The sequence below is a fragment of the Gavialis gangeticus genome, unplaced genomic scaffold (assembly GCF_001723915.1).
Source record: "Gavialis gangeticus isolate Ggan-Ray unplaced genomic scaffold, GavGan_comp1, whole genome shotgun sequence".
In the NCBI taxonomy this organism is placed as follows: Eukaryota; Metazoa; Chordata; order Crocodylia; family Gavialidae; genus Gavialis; species Gavialis gangeticus.
The window spans coordinates 2,806,141-2,825,617 of NW_017728993.1; the positions used below are offsets into that span (position 1 = coordinate 2,806,141).

The 19,477-nt window shown below is 40.7% G+C and overlaps 1 protein-coding gene across 1 annotated transcript in view; it reads left to right on the plus strand.

Annotated features, from left to right (window-relative positions):
* Nucleotides 1-19,040, plus strand: part of NEGR1 (neuronal growth regulator 1) — an 865,068-nt gene extending 846,028 nt beyond the window's left edge. Inside the window, exon 7 of the mRNA XM_019528400.1 lies at nt 16,172-19,040. Within this exon, the coding sequence (XP_019383945.1) occupies nt 16,172-16,293 (122 nt within the window). The 3' untranslated portion in view covers nt 16,294-19,040. The remainder of the gene's footprint in view (nt 1-16,171) is intronic.
* The last annotated feature ends 437 nt before the right edge of the window (nt 19,041-19,477 follow it).

Consider the following 19,477-nt stretch of genomic DNA (forward strand, 5'->3'; position numbering starts at 1 on the left):
ATTCTTTGTGAGTCGGACAGGCTGCGTCCTGTGTCAGGGTTCCCCAAGAACAAGAAGTGAGAGGCAGGGATGGAGGAAGGCCAATCTGTGCAGCAGTGCAGCTGTCAGACGCAGAAGGGAGTTACAAAGGTTAGACTACTGCAGTAACCTTTTAGTGGGTTATTCATTGCAGTATATGGCAAAGGCTGTGGGAGGTTGAAACAGCAGCATACCCAGGGTAGCATAAAGTTGGGCATTGGTGGATCCAAAGAGGTTTGTTTCCCCAGTTAGGGGCACTGCCAGCTGCTGAAGCAAGTTCTCTCCTGACCCTGTTTCCGTATGTTCAGGGTGGAGGAAAGAGGAGGCCAGCTATGGGCGTGTTGTGGGAGGGGAGTCAGTGAGGGAGGGAATGCAGTTAAAAGGTCTGTGAAGAGCAGGGAGAGCTTTTTAGGAGGGGTTCTGTGGGGAAGGGGCTCCTAGGGGCTATGATATGGGGGGGCAGGTTAAGGAGCAGCTGGGGCATTATGGGGATAGGGGACGGTGAGAGGCAGATGGAGTTTGGGGCTGAAGGCGATGGTGGGGACCGGTGGGGGTGAAATGAAGTGTGAGGGAGGTTGGGAGCAAGAAGGATTGTGGGTGAAGAGAACCCAGGAAGTTTGAGAGACTGCAGTGAGATTTGAATGCTTAAAGGAGAAGGTGAGGGCTCAGGGTGTGAGCAGTGTGATGAAGGATCAGGGGGACTGGAATGTGATTAGCATCATAGAATTGAAGGACTGGAAGGGACCTGCAAGATCATCAAGTCTGTTCCTCTGCCATGAGCAGGAAGTTATTGAGCTCAAACGAACTCAACAACATGCTTATGCTTATCCAGCCCCATCTTGAACACCTCCACGGATGGCAACTGCACATCTGCTGGAAGCGTGTTCCAGATTCTGGTAGCCCTTTCGAAAAAAAAGTTTTTTCTTAAATCCAGGCTACATTTTCCCTCTGTTGACTTGTGCCTGTTGGCCCTCATCCTCCCTTGAGGTGCCTTCTGAAGAGTTTTCCCCTAGATCTTGATGCTCACCCCTAACGTATTTGTAGGTGGCTATCAAGTTCACCTCTCAGTCTTTTCTTACTCAGGCTGAACAGGCCCAGTTCCCAGAGTCTCTCCTCATCGGGCCTATCCTCCAGGCCCCTAATCATATAGGTGGCCCCTTGTAGCCTCTTAAGCTTATCCACATCCTTCTTGAAGTGTGGTGCCCAGAACTGGACACAGCACTTCAGCTGTGGCCTCACCAATGCTGAATAGAGAGGGAGAAGCACACATCAGCTGATGCACACCAGATTTTTGCTTGCCCTGCTGGCAACCTCATCACACTGCTGGCTCATATTCATCTTCCGGTCGATTGCGACCCCCAGGTCCCATCAGATGCTGTGCAAGACAATGTACCAACACCCATCATGTAGTTATGGTGAGGGTTCCTCCTAACCAGATAAAGAACCCTGCACTTCTCCCTGTTAAACCTCATCTGATTTCATTCTGCCCATAAAACCAGTCTGCCACGGTCCTCCTGGATCCTTACCGTAGGATGAGTCTGTGCAGGGTGCAATGGGTTTATGGGGACAGGGAAGGGGTAGGATAGGACTCAGAGGGTTCTTATGGTGATGGTAGAGTCTGATGGGCCTTAGGACATGATGGGGTGGGGCTGAGCATGGGGGATATGTGGGATAACAAAGAACAGAGTGGAACCAGGACTTATTTTAGATGGGAGGGGCAAGCCATAAAGGACAATGTGGGACACTTTGGGGCCATGGTGGAGTTTCTGAGGGACCCATGTGACGGAGTGCAGGGAGTAGTTCTGTCTATGTCCAGGCTGGTAGGGGACAACTATACACCCCTGGCACTAAGTGCCTGCTCTCCCCAGGAACTGGCAGTCAGCCCTCTCTTCCCCAGTTCAATTATATATATTTTTGCTTGACTATTAAACTAAATATAGCATTTGGCCCTTAAAATATTAGTAAAGTTTCTAGTTAATTTTTAATTGGAGAAAAATGTGTAGTATTATGTGCTCATATCCCACAGAACCTGCATCCCCCATTTCAAAGTCCTAGATCCACCCCAGCCTCAACAGAATGCAGAGCAGACTGTGCATGGAGCAGGGGGCTGCCTGAATGCAACATACTGTTGCCTAATACTAGCAACCTGGGAAATGTTGAAAACAGAGATAAATCCTAAAAAACCTCCAGGATTGCATCTCTTTTTTCCAGAGCTCTCTCTTGAAGGTAACTATGCTCTTTCTTCCAAAAGAGTTGTGAATGGCTCAATTTTTACTTTAAAATGCAGCAGTGGATCAAGTGTTCAAATGACTACGCCATGATCATAGCTTAGCAGTTAGAGAACTTAATAAAAAACTGGGGGTTCAGAGTTCAAATCTGCCTCATCCCTGATGTGTTTCCTACCTCATCTCTCGCATCTCAGCCACTAAGTTATAGACAGTTCTTGAATGGACAATCCCCTCCTATTTAATCTGTACCATTAGTCAGAAAAGAATTAAAGATTATTTGGGTCATAAATTCATAGTAAAATAGGGTTGAACGGAATCTCAAGAAGTCATCTACTCCAAACGCCTACTCAAGGTAGGATCATCTCCATCTAAGCCAGCCCCAACAAATGGTCATCTAACCTGTATTTAAAATCTTGTTGGAGGTTCCACAACTTCTCTACATAATCTGTTTCGGTGCTTAATTACCCTCAGAGTTAGGAAGTTCTTTTTCATATTCAGCCTAAATCCCCTTTGTTGCAAATGAGGTGCATTAGTTCTTGTCCCTTCCCCTGCAGATGCATAGAACAGTTGATCTTCCCCCTCTTTATAACAAGCCCTTTTTATATTTGAAGACTGCTAACCAGTTCACTGTCAAATCTGCTTGGAAAAATCTTGAAATGTGTTATGAATGTCCGTTAGGATCATGAACAAGATTCACTGAAGGTTATGTAGGAAAATGTAAAATAGAGCTCAGTGACAACAAGCAATGATACCACTTTCATTTGATAACTTTCATTTCTTCATAGCAGCTCAGAAGGAGGAAGCTGCTGAGAGGATGCCCAGAATAATTGTGTTTCTTAGCTATTCAAGCTATTAAAAGTTAAATCACTATGAAAGATTTACCTTTTAAACATGGAGATGAGTACAGTGGTACCTTCTTTCTCATATTCAAAATGTAATTTCCAGGTGTTTTGTACAGTAGAGATCTTAGAATTTGGGGTTGTTCTGTATATCCTGGGGAAAGGAGACTCTTCGATATCCAGATAAATTCAAAAATTTTGATGAGCTTCCGAAGTCTAGTGCTTCTTAAGAAACTGGTCAGAGCTAGCTGTATCACAATAATGGGCTTCCATGAAGCTGTAACAGGTGCTTCCGGTATTGACCAAATACTGAATTGATGGAAGGGGAATGAGCACTTACTAAATATTTCAGCAATTATATAGCAAATGCTGTCCAGCTGATCATGGGATTTAATGTACCTATAATTTGGCAGGGAATTTGTGTCTTGCATTGAGTTTTGTAATTTACTGTATTGAATCCATTTAGCTAAGTTGCAGCCATTTATAACAATAACAAAATTATTTGTTACAAGTTTTTCTGCATAAGCGACTGTTTCACCTCCTCTGCATCAATTCATAGACCCAAAAGAAATTTTAAAAATAGCTAGGATTAACTATTATAAAGGTAAGTAACCAATGTAGATAGTTTCTAAATATCTTAGAAGTTCTGTAATCAGAGAGGGGGAAAAAGAGCTTTGTATTAATGTAGTGCCATAAACAGGTGCATCTTTTATCTGTTCCTTTGATAAAAGGAACTAATTTTATATAAAATAAGTCCAAAATGTGAGGATAGGTGAAATTCATAACATTCTTTTTTTTTTCCCATGAAATTCCTACTCTGTGCTATGCTATACTCCCAGTAAATTTACCTTATTTAACTTTAAATATTTGTATCTATATTAGCTTTAAATGTAAGACCAGCCATTCTATTGTTTGGCTGCTCTTACCAAGAGGAAACATGCTTTGATCAACAATGCTGGACTAGAAATTGAGACCAAGCCACTGTGGTGTAGTGTCACAGAAAAGTAAGTTAAAGGTACATGCACACACTGTTTTGGAAGATTTATTTAGCAGGATCCAGTATCATTCAACATTAAAGCACAGCAATCAGAATTCAGAGTCTTAAACTGGAAATCTCACAGAGATAGCTAGAAATGCAGAAATTAAGTCATTTATTGGCATTCTTTCATGGTATTTAATCAAAGTGTTAGATGTGAGCTGCTACTACTATTATTATTGTTATTATTATTATTTAAATTGCATATCACATTATTATAATGTTAATATTATTTATTTATACTCTATTACTATATAAGTAATGAGGATGATAATAATAACAATAATAATAATTTTCATTTGGGGGTTGTGGATCATTAGCATGTTCTTTCTGTTGACAAAGATTGTTCCATTTTGGTAAACATGTCCCCAGTAACATGTTTTATTTGCAATATTTTTTTTTTCATTCAGTTTACCAAGTGCTATGGAACACCCTGTACTAGAAATGCAATACTATTTGTATAATACAGTGGATGAGGAAACCCCTTTGTTGGGAATGTGGCAAAAACTCCAGCAAAGCTTTCAAGAGGAGATCCAGGATTATCGGCTTTATTTAGGAAGCTGGTAATAGTACATAGTGCTGGACCAATATTGAGGACCAAACTTCTCATTATTAGTTTATAAAAGGAATAATTTTTGTGGAGCCTGCATTAGCAGGTTGATAGCCTCAAGAACCTGAGGGTTTCCTTCCTGTTATGTGTATATTCTGCTATGTGTGCATTTTACAAGACACTCTCTTAAAAAGAAGTACAGAAGAAACTACGAAGTCTAAAATGTGAGCTGATAGATAATTATTAAAAACAGCTGCTCAGAAAGAGGGCATAATGGTAGAAGAGAAACACCAATATTAAACAAATAAGAGTCCCAACTTTCTTCATGGTGAAGTCAAAGGCAGGAACTCCATGCTGCAGTTAGGTGGAAGTCTATTTCTCAACAGAATCCAGAGTGGTTTCAAGAACGCAAGTGTGTTCTATCACTATTCGACAGAAGATCATGCCCATGACCAGGGATCCCAGTTTTCCCTGATAAATTGCAAACTATCTAATAAAAAAAATCACAAATTCTCTGATCAAAACCCCCAAATCGGTGATGAAAATGAAATGCCTCTCTCTCTCTCTCTCTCTCTCTCTCTCTCGCTCTCTCTCTCTCTCTCTCTCTCTCTCTCCCCCCACAATGTGTTATTGATATATTTACAATTTTAAAGCAATTTGGAAGCCTACTAGTGCCTCAATCACTATAATAAATTCAAAGTGCCTATAAATTTTGGCATTTGATTTTGGGTTTTTTATCTTGGAAAATCAGAGCTTTCCCTGCCCCCTTAGTTCAAAGAACGCAGGTCCAGGCCCCTCACTCCCAAACCACAGCCCCCCAGCCCTGCTGGTGCCCCTTGCCCCCCATCCACAGCCCACTGTCTCCTCCCCCCTGAGCTGCCAGGGCTACAGCCGAGGACCCAGCTCCACAGCTCCCTGCCCCCTGCAGCAGCGCCCAAGCCCCAGCTGCTGCCCATGGGAGATGGTGGCTGCTGCAGCAAGCAGAGCACAGGGCCTGGTTCCAGACCTCCCCTGCAGGCAGAACGGCCAGATCAGAGCCCATGGTGGGGTGAGTACAGGCTGCCTGCTGTGGGTTCAGGTAGCAAGGCTGCATGCACTCCTGGGAGGGGACAGGGAGGACCCATTCCCCCCAGATCTGTGCATGGGGCAGAGCTGGGGGCAGATACGCGCTGCTTGCTGCAGGCTTGGGCTCCACACCCTGTTGCCCTCCCCCAAGGCCTCTGCAGCCCAGTGGGTGAGACCCAGTGCAGCAGGGCAAAGTAGGGCTGGGCAGGGATAAGCCCCCTGCCCACCCTACAGCAGTGAGGGGTGCAACCCCAGACAGCCGCCCCTGTTGCTGCCGGGTGGAAAGGAAATGCCTCACCAGGAGGATGTGGGGCTTGCAGTGGCAAGGAGCTTCCCCACTCTGCTCTGCCACACCCGGTCCCACTCACTGGGCTGCAGAGGCCCTGGGGGAGGGCACCAGGGTGGGGAGCCTGGGCCCTCAGCAGGCAGCCTGCCCCACCCAGTTCTGGGGGACACAGGTTCCCCCTACCCTGCCTGGGAGTGTGCACAGTGGCGAGGAGCCAGCCCCACCCCTCCATCCCCCAGACAAGCCACCCATGGCGCCATTCCACTCCCTGCCAAGGCCCTGCAGCCACACATTTTGGCCCCAAGCCCCAGCCCCAGCCATGCCCAACTCACTCACTCCCTCCCTTTGGGGGCCTCAGTGCCCCCTTCCTCCTTCCCCCACTAGATTTACCTGTGGGAGCTGCTCCCCAGGCTGCCTGGTGGCACGTGCACTTTGTGTTCCCTGCCTGACTGCCCTCTTCCCAATTCCCCCAGCCACCTGCAGGCTGAAACTCTGCCAACCTGCAGAGAGGTCTTTGCAAAAGTGCAAAATCTAGGTATTTCTCCATTAAAATGGAAAAGGAAGAATTTAGAATCCAGAATTAGGCTCCACATTTTTCTCAGGAGATGGGGAAATCTGCATTTTTTTCCATTTTTCCATGGGAAACAGAAACCCTGGATCCCTGCCCAAGACTCATGAAATGTAAACTACTGTTCCATTTCTACTATAACCAACTTCTCTCAAAACAGTAAATTCTAGAGATGGACCCAATACATAAATGCAGACTCAAATTCCAATTTTCCCAAAGCTTGTGGGCATTCAGATCTAGTGTTTTGACTGAGGTCCATCTCAAGAAAGTTCAGTTCAATCAGTTGCATACTCTGTGTTTTTGTTGTTCCCCATTTACTTCAAAGCAGCTAGAAAAGTTACAATAAGCTACCTAGCCACTTAATGGATTTCAGTTTTCCAAGGAAAAAAAATACCTAAGAATTAACAGCATACAAAGTTTTATTGAAATCTTTTTTGGAATTTTTAATTAAATTATTTTTTTTTCCATGAAGATAAATTTGGCTTTTGTATCTTTATTGACCCATAATGCCTGTTATTGATTTTTTTAAGCAAGTCATGTTTTCAGGAATCACTAAGTGCTTTTAGGAGATCAGTTAGAGGCAGCTCAAGGAGGGCCTGATTTTCACAAAGTGTTAAGCACCTGCCCTCTGAAAATCCATTCCCTTAAACGTAGGTCCAATTAAGTACTCCCTCAGTTGAAGCATACCATATCACTAGCAAATGTTTAACCTGATAAACAGGACAGGGGTTCTTTAGTCTAAACAGAGGTCAGGCATCCATTTCAAGGCAGTTTTTTGGGATAATCCATGGGTGCCTGTAAATAAACTGACAAGTTATACTACATGTTTAGCTAAGTATCAAAAACTTGCATTCTGAATATCTTTAGTTAGGGAATCATTCATTCAAGAAACTGTATAAAGGATTTAGGTTTATTCATCCAGTAATATTATTCTTCAATTGTCTGAAAATTCTTACCCTTATGAATCTGAATGGAAGCTGTCTCACAAAGGAAGCAACATCTATAATAGACTTCCATTGTACATTAGACTTGATGCATAATGCAGCCAACTGCAACAAAGAGAAAGGGGAATTGGGAATTAGTTTTTAATGTTGAATTGAAATCCCAAAATTGTTACTTCAGAATAAAAATACACATTGCTCAGAACTAACCTCTGTTTGGATTTAAAGAGTTTCTTGTTTACAATTTAGAGAGTTGGATAAAGCTATTTAATTTCTCTTTGTAATCCTCTAACACAATACCAAACTTCTCACAAGGCTGTACTAATAATAAGATTTATTAGACAAGTACTATTAATGGGTTGAATTAGAAAATATTTAGTAAAGCAAGAATTTTACTGAAGAATTCTACAGGTTATACTGATGAAAATATAGGGGACTTTGAAATGTAATGCATTTTTGTCCGATTTCCCTGTCATGCAAGCAAAAGAAAAAACATATACAACAAATGAAATACTGCTTTGTCTGAGCTTCTCTTTAGTCTATGAGTATCAACTGTGTCATAAAATGAAATTTTTATGCAGCAGCAAAAATAAAGGCCACAGAAAATAGATAAGGTACGTTAAAAAGTAAATGATTTACTACAGGTAGTAATTCCAATTTACCGCTTGGTACCAGTTTAGTTTTTTTAAGAATAACCATCTTTTGCAGGACCACTATGCACCTCTTGACATCTCGGATTTCTGCCTAGAAAATTAAAAGGAAGGTGACATTTTGTAAATGTTTCACAAACATTTACAGGTGAATTTATTTTTCCTTTTCATTGGGTGAGAAAAAAATACCTGTATTGTACATTTATAATTGCATTTTCTGTAAATGCTCTGGTGTATTCTTGTGTCTGTGAATATTCATACTGTTAGGCTTTTTTAGTTTTATTTTGAGGTATGAATAAGACCAGTTAAGTTTCCTCCCTCATTTGAACAGACTGAATTCACTGCTTAGGACTCTTTACCAAGTTTGAATCATACCTTTTGGATCAGCTTCTGTATCTTCAACTTGCAAGTAAGCTTACATTTACATAGGAACTTATCTAAGATAAAGCTGTGTGATGTAGCTATGAGATAGGAAATCAGCACAGACATGCAGAAAATGAGTTAAATTTCAAGTCTCCAAAAACAAGACCCAAGGCAACCTTGTAAGCACCTAAACAGGACCTAGAACCAAATCAACCCCTTCAGCGACCACAAAACTTGTTAGGTACTTAGATTTATTAGGAGCTTCAATCTGGGGCTGAAAATATCCCTAGGTATGCAAAGGCAAGGACACTTCCTTGGCAAGAGGGATATGTGGCCTTGAATCCCAGCAGAGTGAGAAGGGCTTAGAACACAGGCCTTTGACATACTGGGCAAGAGCTTTTACTTCAAGCATTTACACAAAAGTTGGATACTGCTACTAGGTGTACTCAAAAGTTACTGGGAGAAATGGGAAATGCTGTAGGTAATCCTGAACTCAGCGCAGATCTCAGGTAGCTCTTGTAGGTCTAGTAAGTGTCAGACTTCAAGGCAATCTGAACCCTATCATAATAAAAATGCCTCCTTTCAACTCTGAGTCAAGACACCCAAGCTGCAAGGAGGAGCATGGATTTAGACATGTTTTTGTGCCTACACGTTTTTATTGGCTACCAGTAGATGCCTTCCTACAGAGCAACTAAGTGATCTGGATCATCCAAAAATTATTAGGTGCCTTAGACGCAAGACTTAAAAGAAAAGGCTGAAAGAGCTATAGTTATTTAGTCTAAAGGGGTGCTTGTGCACGTGACAAAAAGTGGCTGTTTTTGCAGTTTAATTGCATCATGCAGCACACATGCGAGGGGGTGGGGGTGAGGGTTACGATTTAAATTGGTTTGTTACATTGCAAACTAAACCACGTCCACATGTAGTTTAGTGTGCAATGTAGCTATTTGTAATGCTACATCCTTGTGACAGCTCTTCCCGGGCCTTGAGGAAGAGTTGGATCCAGCAGGAGCTGCCTGTGAGCTGGGGCAGCACCCACGCAGCTAGCACCCCGCCCAAGTTGGGGCAACACCTGGCCACTAGCAGCCCTCCCAGACAGCCCTGAGGGGCACTGCCACCACAGAAGGAAGGACTGGGGCCCCCTGCAGCTCAGGGGCCACTTAGCCTGCCAACAGCTCATCTCTTCCCCCACCCCGCCACCTCACCTTGGGAGATGCAGGCAGGCTCCATGGGGTGAGGGGGAAATATCTCACTATAACAGTGACAGAAGACCCTATGTTGAAACAGTGGGTTTTTAATCATCACAATTAAAAATCCATCATTTCAATTTAGAAGATTAAACCCTGCGTACAAGTACCCGAGAAGACAAGACTGGAAGGGGAGTGGGATTTGGTAACAGTCTTCCAATACCTAAAGGCAATTACAGAGTGGGTGTGGCCATCGGGGACCGGACGAGCCTTAAGCTTCAGCAGGGAAAATTTGAGTTGGAGATTATGGGAAACTTTCTGACCATGAGAAGGGGTCCAGAATTGGAACAGACTGCCTAGAGAAACTGTGGCATCTCCATCCTTGCAAGTTTTCAAGAGTAGATTGGACAGACACTGGCCTGGCATGTTTTAGTCAGGGACAATCCTGCTTCAAGCCAGGGGCCTGGACTTGAGGTCCCTTTCGGACCTGTGTTCCTATGATCCTGGGCAAACATGAGTTCTTGCTATTCACTATTTATTGGCACCAAACTTGATGTTCTGTATCACCCTCCTGGGGCAAGATATCCACATCTTAGGTATGGTGACGCATAAGTCAAGGTGCTTTACAGGTTGATTAGGATCTCATCATTCAGTGACTTGAGGAACTCAAACCTCTTTTTCACATGTGACAGAGGCTCAGACTGTCTCAGCTGCTGAGCAGATAGGGCCACTGGCATTCTCAACACTCACTCACCTGTTATCATACCTAGTAAATATCCAAATTTCTGCTGATAGGTGTGGGAGTGGGACCCCCTAAATACCTTTTAAAAACGTGGACTAATTTTCATGGAAGTTCGAAAGGACTTTGACTTCTAAGCATTTGACTTTAATACTAGATGCCTCATTTTATAACTCCCTGCACAGATTGTTAAATGATTGTGAAAGAACAGCTGGTCCTGTGTTTAAAGCATTGTATTGGCACAGAGGTGTCAATTCTGATCCCAGGTAGGTGACAAACTTCTTTTGTAAACTAGGACAAGTCATTTTTTTCAGCTATGAAGAATAGAAGAGTGTGTGTGTACATGTGTGTTCTTGTGCATGCATGTCTCAACTTCCTCCCTCCATGAAAAATGGATATAATAATGCTCCCCTATCTCCCTGTGCCAGTGTTAAGCACCACAGAAAAGTCAATAATAATAATTAATAATATATCACTTGAGGAGCTGGGATTTTGACAGCTGAGGAGGTCCTTTTAGGCAGCTAAAATTACCAGTTCATAAATGTTCATATTCTTTGCAGAAACTGTATAATAGAGAAGATAATTCAAAGTCTACAGGTTGATATATTTTTAGAATATGTGAGTATGTTTTCTTGCAACCATAATGTCAATGGCATAACCTTTGAATATATCATTGAAATCTTTATGTTGTATCCTGTGCAGAGAGATTCTTTCTTGATTTAACTCACAAGTTGAGGCAGTCATGACAACTATATATAGCATAACAGTAGTGAAGACAGACCAGTGCTTCAGCAACAGCATTTCGGCGTTACTTTGGAGAGGCATCGTACACTCAAACAGTAATTACAAAAAAAACCTAAGTCCCATACATATTTAATACATACAACAAAGTGCCATATATGTGTAAGTCAGCATGGTTAGTAGTGCAGAAACGAAGACAGAGATCCTGTACCACAATAGGTGATGTTTATCAGAACAGGAATAAGTAAAAAAATAAATAAATGTATGGCTGTACTTACTTTTTATAGGTTGTATTGTTGCCGAATACATGGTTTTAAATTGATTGATTTTTGTACTCATGAACTTAATGGAACTAAATAACACCGGTAAAATTCAACTCTGTCTAAAGAAGTAGCACAAATCTTTTCTTATGCACCATGTAAGTTGTACTTAAACCATAGCTTCACCTAGGCAGTTGTCACTGCCCAAAGATTGATTTTGTGCTAGATGGACAAAAAAACACTTCTCTACATAGGCTAGAAACCTGCTATGTTTCTAGGCCTAGGCTGGATTCTAGGCGCCTCTGATTTCTGTTGAAACCCCATTCTGTTGAATCATGTAGTGATCCTATATAAATACAGGTCTTTGAAGTGAAATGTGACACCACCACATTTATTTTCACCTGTAAGCTGTCTCGCTGTCCAGACATAAACACTTTCTTTGCATAATATATGTTTTATGAGTACTTTTTATTATTTGGTTCACAAGAAAGTTTGTGAGTATTTCAGTTTTGATATAATTATTGAATTTTCAATTTGTGATTTTCCAGTTTCGTTTAATAGTATGCATGGAGGTCGTAATAAAAGGATTCTGTATTATAGCAGTAAATATTTGTTTGTCACAGAACTTCGGCATGTCATACGGTCTGAGTTTTACAGATGGACGATGGGAGTGGAGTGGATGGCTGATGGGAGGGTGGTTGAGTAAGTGAATGGAAAGTAGCTCAATGAAAGGAATAGGTAAAGATTATTATAAAATTTTACAATAAGCCTTCAAAGGGTGACATTTAGGAGCATCCAGCCCCTAAGACTATACAGAAAGCTAGAAGGGAGCAAACTATCACTAAACTTATAGAGAACATCGTAAATTTTTCAAGTGAACTCACAATAAATCCCTTGGCATTAGATGACAAGCTTAGCTCAGGATAACCAGATTAAAAGTCAGGTTGGCCACAAGGCACTTTTTAACTTCCTCAGGCTAGATTGCTTCCCTTACTCAAGTTGAATACAATCGTATATCCTAAATAGTCCTTTTGAAATGAAAAAACCATTTTTTAGTGGTACCCAGCATGAGTGAGGGTATCACAATCCAGCCCAGCCTGAAACACAAGGAGAACTGTTAATAGGAAGTAGAAGAAAAGTCAGACGTAAGACATTGCTTTAGACCAGTAGCTGGATGAATGATACCAGGTCAATCCACAGGTTGGATCCAGCCTATGGTCCTGATCCAGTGCATGAGGCCAGCCCAGCCAGGGCCCTATACAGCTGCATGGGAATGGCCCACTTGGGGCCTAATTCCTCCCCAGGGCATTGGCCTGTCTAGGGCTCAGTCTATCCACATGGAAATGGCCCAGCTGGTGTCCAGTCCCTCTGCATTGAAACAAGCTGGCCAGGGCCCAATCTCTCTATGCAGGGCTTGGAAATCTGGCATCGGGGAACCAGTGGCAGTGTTAACTCTGATACCCTCATGCCTTTGGGGAGCTATGCAAACCAGATAGCATGGTTCTTCAGGGCAGATCTGGCCTACGGGCTAGGGCTTTAGCACCCCTTCTTTAAACTTACATTCAGAGGCATGACTATTTAAAGGTTCCATTATTTGTGACATTATTATCATAACTCCTCTATTGTTTCCTATTAAATTTGGGGGAAATAAATATAGATTTTTCTTATCATTAATGCTTTTTAACAAAATAAAAAGTAAATAAAATTATTACCTTTTCTTTATTTTTCTCATAAGTATCTAGCAACACTAGAATTGGGATTTCAAGATCCTTTTGCTAGGCTAAGAATGAGTAGATAAGTTTACATCCTACGTCAAGATTTATGAGTCCCTGATGCAACAAAGGAGCTCAGGATCAGTCAGCAGTTAGGACTGTAATTCCAAGAATGCATGTTTTCCCATCTGTCTCAAGTAAAGCCCTTGAAAGGTTTTAGTAAACTAATAATTATAACCATATGTAAAAAAAGATTGTTTTTCTCAGTTATATCTAAAGAGCAGTTGATTTAAAAAAGGAAGTCTGGATCGATGAAGGCACTCCCTGTAATGAAAATGTAAATGCCCAAATACAGATTCAGGTTAGGAGACTCACAGAAAGACACAATTTTTTTTCATAGAAGTTCGGATAACCATCTGCAGTCTATTGACAGAAGAACAAGCTCTTACCCCCACACCCATCCCCGCCAAATAACTATAGTACTGTATTGTTTTCAGCTTGAAAAAAACATGCCTATACAAATAAGAATCAAATCACATGGTGAGTTTTTAGGTTTTGGAGAAGAACAGAATGCTGGATGCAGCCATCTGGAGGAAAATTCACTTCAGTGCTACTAGCTCAACTGTCAGATCATTTGGTATCACTAGTTTTATTTATATATTTCTATACTGAGTTCCAATGTGAGTTCCTGCAGTTTTACCTAATAATTGGTAACAGACACATTGAAATGCAAGACTTCATGCTTAAATTGTTTCTCTCCTTTAAAAGGAAAACCATCCCATTGAAAAGAAAGAAGAATTTGGCACTGCTTGGTTCCAAAATACAGAATCTTTCTTGAACTAAAAAATATATGAAGATATAAAAAAACTCAAGTCTTCAAATGGCATTATAATTTCCTCTTCAATACTGAATGCCTCTTTAGCCACAGAGTATCTCTCTGCAGGGGGAAGGAAGGGACCACGGAGTGATGCAGGCTTCAATGCCAAAGGACAGCAGTAAAGTAATGTCAGTAGGGGAACTGTACAAGCATTCATTAAACCCATATAAGCTCCTTTGCACTAAAATTAAACCACGGCAGATGACTTTTAACCTTCTACAGGACCCACCATTTTTAGATCAGACTAAGCATTGTGAATGCCTATACACCGAGCATTTCTACCAAACTAGAGCCAATTCTGTTGATAGAAATGTAACATTTGTACACACTCTGCTGAGAACAGGGGTTTTGTTCAAAATGCAGTATCAAGACCAGAGGCAGTGGTGTTTTAGGTTCTAGTAAAGGCCCAGATCTTAAAGCTTATGGATACAAACAAGCAGTCACTGCACCCAGTCTAGACATAGGCAGCTTACTTTAAGCCGCCTACACCTAAACCTGGAGCAGGCATGTGCAGGAGTTCGCCACTGCTGGGAGCAACGTGTGCAGCTGTTTGCTGGTTCCCAGCACCTTGCAGGCAGCCTGGTATAAGTAACTCAGGGTAGAGGGGTACAGTGGGTGTGATCAGGGGTGATATAGCCCAGTCAGGTCAGAGGAGTGGGAATAGCACTACCCAGACCTAGGGTAAATGGCTGGGCTTTCCCAGCCCCAGGGCTGTGCTGCAAGCATACACAGGTATTCTAGAGATCTAGTTAAACTGATCTGTCTTAGTGCACCTACTCAGGTAAACTAACTTGGATTGGGCCTGCCATTTTTTGGATATTTTAATCCTTCTGCACAACTGTACGATCAGGCATTTAGATCAACCTAACCCTGGTTAGGTTGATCTAAATATAATGCCTGTAGCTCTTTGCAGCTATGAGAAACTGCTGTTTGCAAGTCATGAAACTGAACTTGCCTGTTTCTGCATTGAGCTAAATATGAGCTTTTCCACTGATTTCAGTAATAGCTGTATGTACACATTTGAAGGCAGAAGTTAGGCTATATTGCTTACAAAATCAGGCCTTCTGTTTTACTATCACAATGACTGATTATCCTCTTATTGCCTGCTTTAGGTATCTTTTGTTGCCCGTGTTCATTTTGTATTTGGGATTCAAATAACAATGTGCTAGTGTCTAATTTTGATGTTGTGTTAGCTGAAAAGTAAAGTCCCATCTATTTGTATCACAGAGATCTGTGCAGAAATGCAAATGTGGAGTAGATATAATCTTGCATACTTGGGAATGTTCAGGATGACTTAACAGTTCTTTTTCATTTCTAATATATTTGATTTTATGAAAACAAAATGGAATAGTTCCACTTTGTGTCTGTTAAGCATCTGTTAAAGTCCCAGCCAAAATAGCCAGCAGGCAAACTGAATGTTATTTTATCAAAGCATGTGCTTTATTTCTTTAGTTGCTGCCTTTTTAATTTATGGTTTATTTATTCTGCTTATATCTATTGATTATAACTGTAGTGTTTGCTTGGCTATTATAGCTAGGCATTTGGAGTATATGGTTACAGTAAGGAAAGGAAAGACAAATTCTTTTCCAGAGTGAAAATAACTATCTCTCTCCCAACCAACTTCAGACTTGGCTTTTTAAAGGTAGGCACCTAATGAAAAGTGACCTGATTTCCACCATGGTCAGCAGTCACAACGTCCATTTCAGTGGGAACTTGAGCGCTCAGCTCACCTCAAAATCAGATAAAAGGTTTAGAGGCTTTAAAATCTGAGGTATAACGATGCATCAGGGTGCTTGGGGCAACTACTACATACAAGCCCAGCAATTGCTTCCAGTTGCCACGGCACTACTGGCATGATAGGGCAGCTGTGATCGAAGCCATCTTTTTTCTGCCTCCTCCTGTCAAGTTGGCACCAGGGCAGCTACCCCAATGGCCAGTCCCTAGTCATGTCATTGCTCAATAGGCATGTCACTGCCTAGCTTCAAGTGTCCAAGTTTTGAAAAAAAATAGCATTAATAATTATTTATTATTTCTAGGTAAAACAAGAGGACTGGCAATGCCTTCTTAGTCCTGGAACATAATATTTAGGTGTTCTTTTATTCTTTTCTTTGCAGCTCCGAGTACAGCCCAATACGGGATTACCGGTGGTGCTGAAGTTCTGTTCTCCTGCTGGTACCTGTTGACACTGTCCTCTTTCACCAGCATATTCTACCTGAAGAACATCATTCTACAATAAATGTAAAGAACCATAAAAGGCTATTAAGGATTCTCTGAAAGTGCTGATGACTGGATCCAATCTGGTAGAGTTTGTTAAAAGCAGCGTGGGATATAATCAGCAGTGCTTACGTGGGGATGATCGCCTTCTGTAGAATTGCTCATTATGTAAATACTTTAATTCTACTCCTTTTTTTTTTTGATTAGCTGCATTACCTTGTGAAGCAGTACACATTGTCCTTTTTTAAGACGTGAAAGCTCTGAAATTACTTTTAGAGGATATTAATTGTGATTTCATGTTTGTAATCTACAAGTTTTCAAAAGCATTCAGTCATGGTCTGCTGGGTTGCAGACTGTAGTTTACAAAAAAAAAAAAAGTATATTGCAGTGAAAATGTGATTCTTTAAGGCTGCAATACAAATATTCAGTTCCCTCCTTAAATAAGATTCTGTCCACATTTACACACACAGTTTTTTTTTCTTTTTTGATAAAAAAGATCAAATAATATTGCCTTCAAAATACTTCAGAATATAACACATATCTAGATTTTCGTCTAGCATGATATTCAGGTTTCAAGAATGAGCCTTGTATAACAACTGCATTGTGCAGTTCTGCTTTTTTTTCCTGTAAATTCAGCATGGGTGTGCCTTCATAGAATACTACTTTTCTCTTCCTCTCCAACAAATCTGGAATGTGTTTTGATAAATGCTGAGCGTTAGTTGGAGCGTACCTAATCTCGATTTGAGGGCAAAGGTGCTATTGGCTAAAAGGAATACCTCCTCTTCCATCTCCAGTGGGGTAACGGGACTGTTCCAAACTATCCACAACAACTAGATTGCATGGTGGTTTTTTAGCGATCAGACAAGTACAGCACACATACATGTACCTTATTTTTTCCCTCTGGTGTAGTTAATCTATCAATTCTCTCTGTAAAATAAGCTTTCCCACTACAAAATATAGCACAATTCTTTTAAGGCATCTTTTGAATGTAGCATTTTTCCCTTGTTCATTCACAAAGCTTTTTATTATTGGCCAGTACTACATGAGTTGGTATTCTTTTTTGTACTTGATTTTGTACTGTATTGACTAAGCAAGCACTGATGCTTTCGTTGCAGAACTTCTTTAAATGTTAAAAAGCTGAGAATGAAGGAAGCATCAGACACACATTTAAAAAATACATATTTAGAAAGAAGGGGCTCCAAAACTGTATGTAGTTCATGGTCCAAATGCCTATGGAGTGCATTTTTAGAGCCAGAAATTCATTAACAATCTACTAACAATATTCAAATATTTTACCACAGTAGTTTTTTTCACTTCTTATAAATGATTCTGGAGGGCCAGGTCTTGCAGTCCCGATCCAATGCAGGTTTCCACTGAGTTCAAGTGGAATTTTACCTTGGTAAATGATTAAATCCTAGTGTAGTAGATTTTATCTCTAGGGATTTAATAGGTTTGCTTTTTAAAAATGAGGATTTACTTTGCTGACTCCATTTTTTACCCACATTTCACTGCCCAAAAGTGCACTTTTATTCACTTTGAGCACAAAATTGGATGGGCGGTATTGAATACTGAACCGAAAACCTTTACAAATTTCATTCTTGAAGGCTGACTGTTTTCATAAACATGGCAAAGGGCCCTATGTGACAACCACTGAAGTCAAGAGTAACATCTACTAACTTCAGTGAGTATTGAATTGGATACAAACAGAGAAAACTGCTGGTGGTATGAATTTCTAATAAATTGACTAATTACAGTCTACAACTTTTGTCTTGTCATATGCTCAGTATGGAGAGTGACAATAGTTAGGACAAACACCTGTTGTTGCATGATTAAAAATTTTAAATAAGCCTATGGAGCAATTTGTATCAAAACATATCATCACTGAACACTGCATTGCTCGTGTGCTTATTTTTTTAGTATCACTCTCAAAAATTTGACTTTTTTGCACTCTACTGCAGTCATTTTTGGTCCTATGCTAAATTCTAGAGCTAGCAATCCTCACTGCATACTATACAAATTCAGCATTTCCAAATTTGGCTTGCAAATAGCCTAACATTTAGAACCTAAATTCTGAATTCATTTTGACCTTTGCTATAAACTACCCCATTACTGAAATGTAGACAAAATTGGCAGTGAATCTTCTGTAATTACTGAATGACTCTTAGATAAGGAGAATAAAAAATACACTGATTCCAAAAGATGGCAATAAAACATCTGAATCATGCTGTTTGTGTTCAGTGATAGATTAAAATATTTCTATTGTATTCTTTTCAGCTTGTGTGCTAAGTAATTACTACTTTCACAAACATGGCATTTTTTAAAACCGTGATTAACATGATAAAAAAGTTTCATTCTTTGAGGAAGCAGTGTATAAAAAAAGTACAAAACCATCCTGTACAGTATCTTGACATTCAGATCTCTCTTGTATTGCAGCTTTAAAGCACTATGTTCTAGGATCCATCCAATAGAAAGTGGTGCTGCAGAAAGTATCATATGTTAGTACAGTTTTATGAAGAGAGAAACAGGTTAAGAATACATATGACCCAATTTTAGACTTGCATGATTCTATACTGTAGCTGGGCCAAGGTAAATGAATTGTTTTCTTGATTCCTGGCACCTGGGATATGAGGAATCTGACAACAGGATAAAATGTGGTAACATTTTATGAAATATATATATATTATTTTTTATTTTATTTTTTTTAAAGAGGATATGTTGACTTTTTTGCATTGTGGGACTGTTCTACCAATAAAGCCATTGGAAAACATGGGCCAGATTTTCAACATTGCCTCTGAATTTCCACTATCAGTTTTGGGGGACAGTTTCTCTATGGCATGCAAAATGGGCGCAAATAACTTCTGCTTGTGCATACTAGGTTCCTAAACATCTGTGAGATCTACATGTTCAAAAGCGGTAGTTTGTGTATGTCAATAGGTGCGTGCCCAATCCTACACAAACTGGGGCTACTTACATTAGCAATATGCCCTTCCGTATGTGTCGGTAGGGTTAGTCTCTTGAAGGCTACTGATAAAACAAATAGATGATTTAAGGCTATGATTTGGTATGAAATTTCAGTTTAATTTGTTTTGTGCACTGAGGAGTCCAAGCAAGACTACTCATGGTACAAAAAGTCAGGCTACAGCCTAAATTTATGCAAGATTGGGGCCCAAGCCAATACTGATGTAATAAAGTGACTTGCTTCTTTG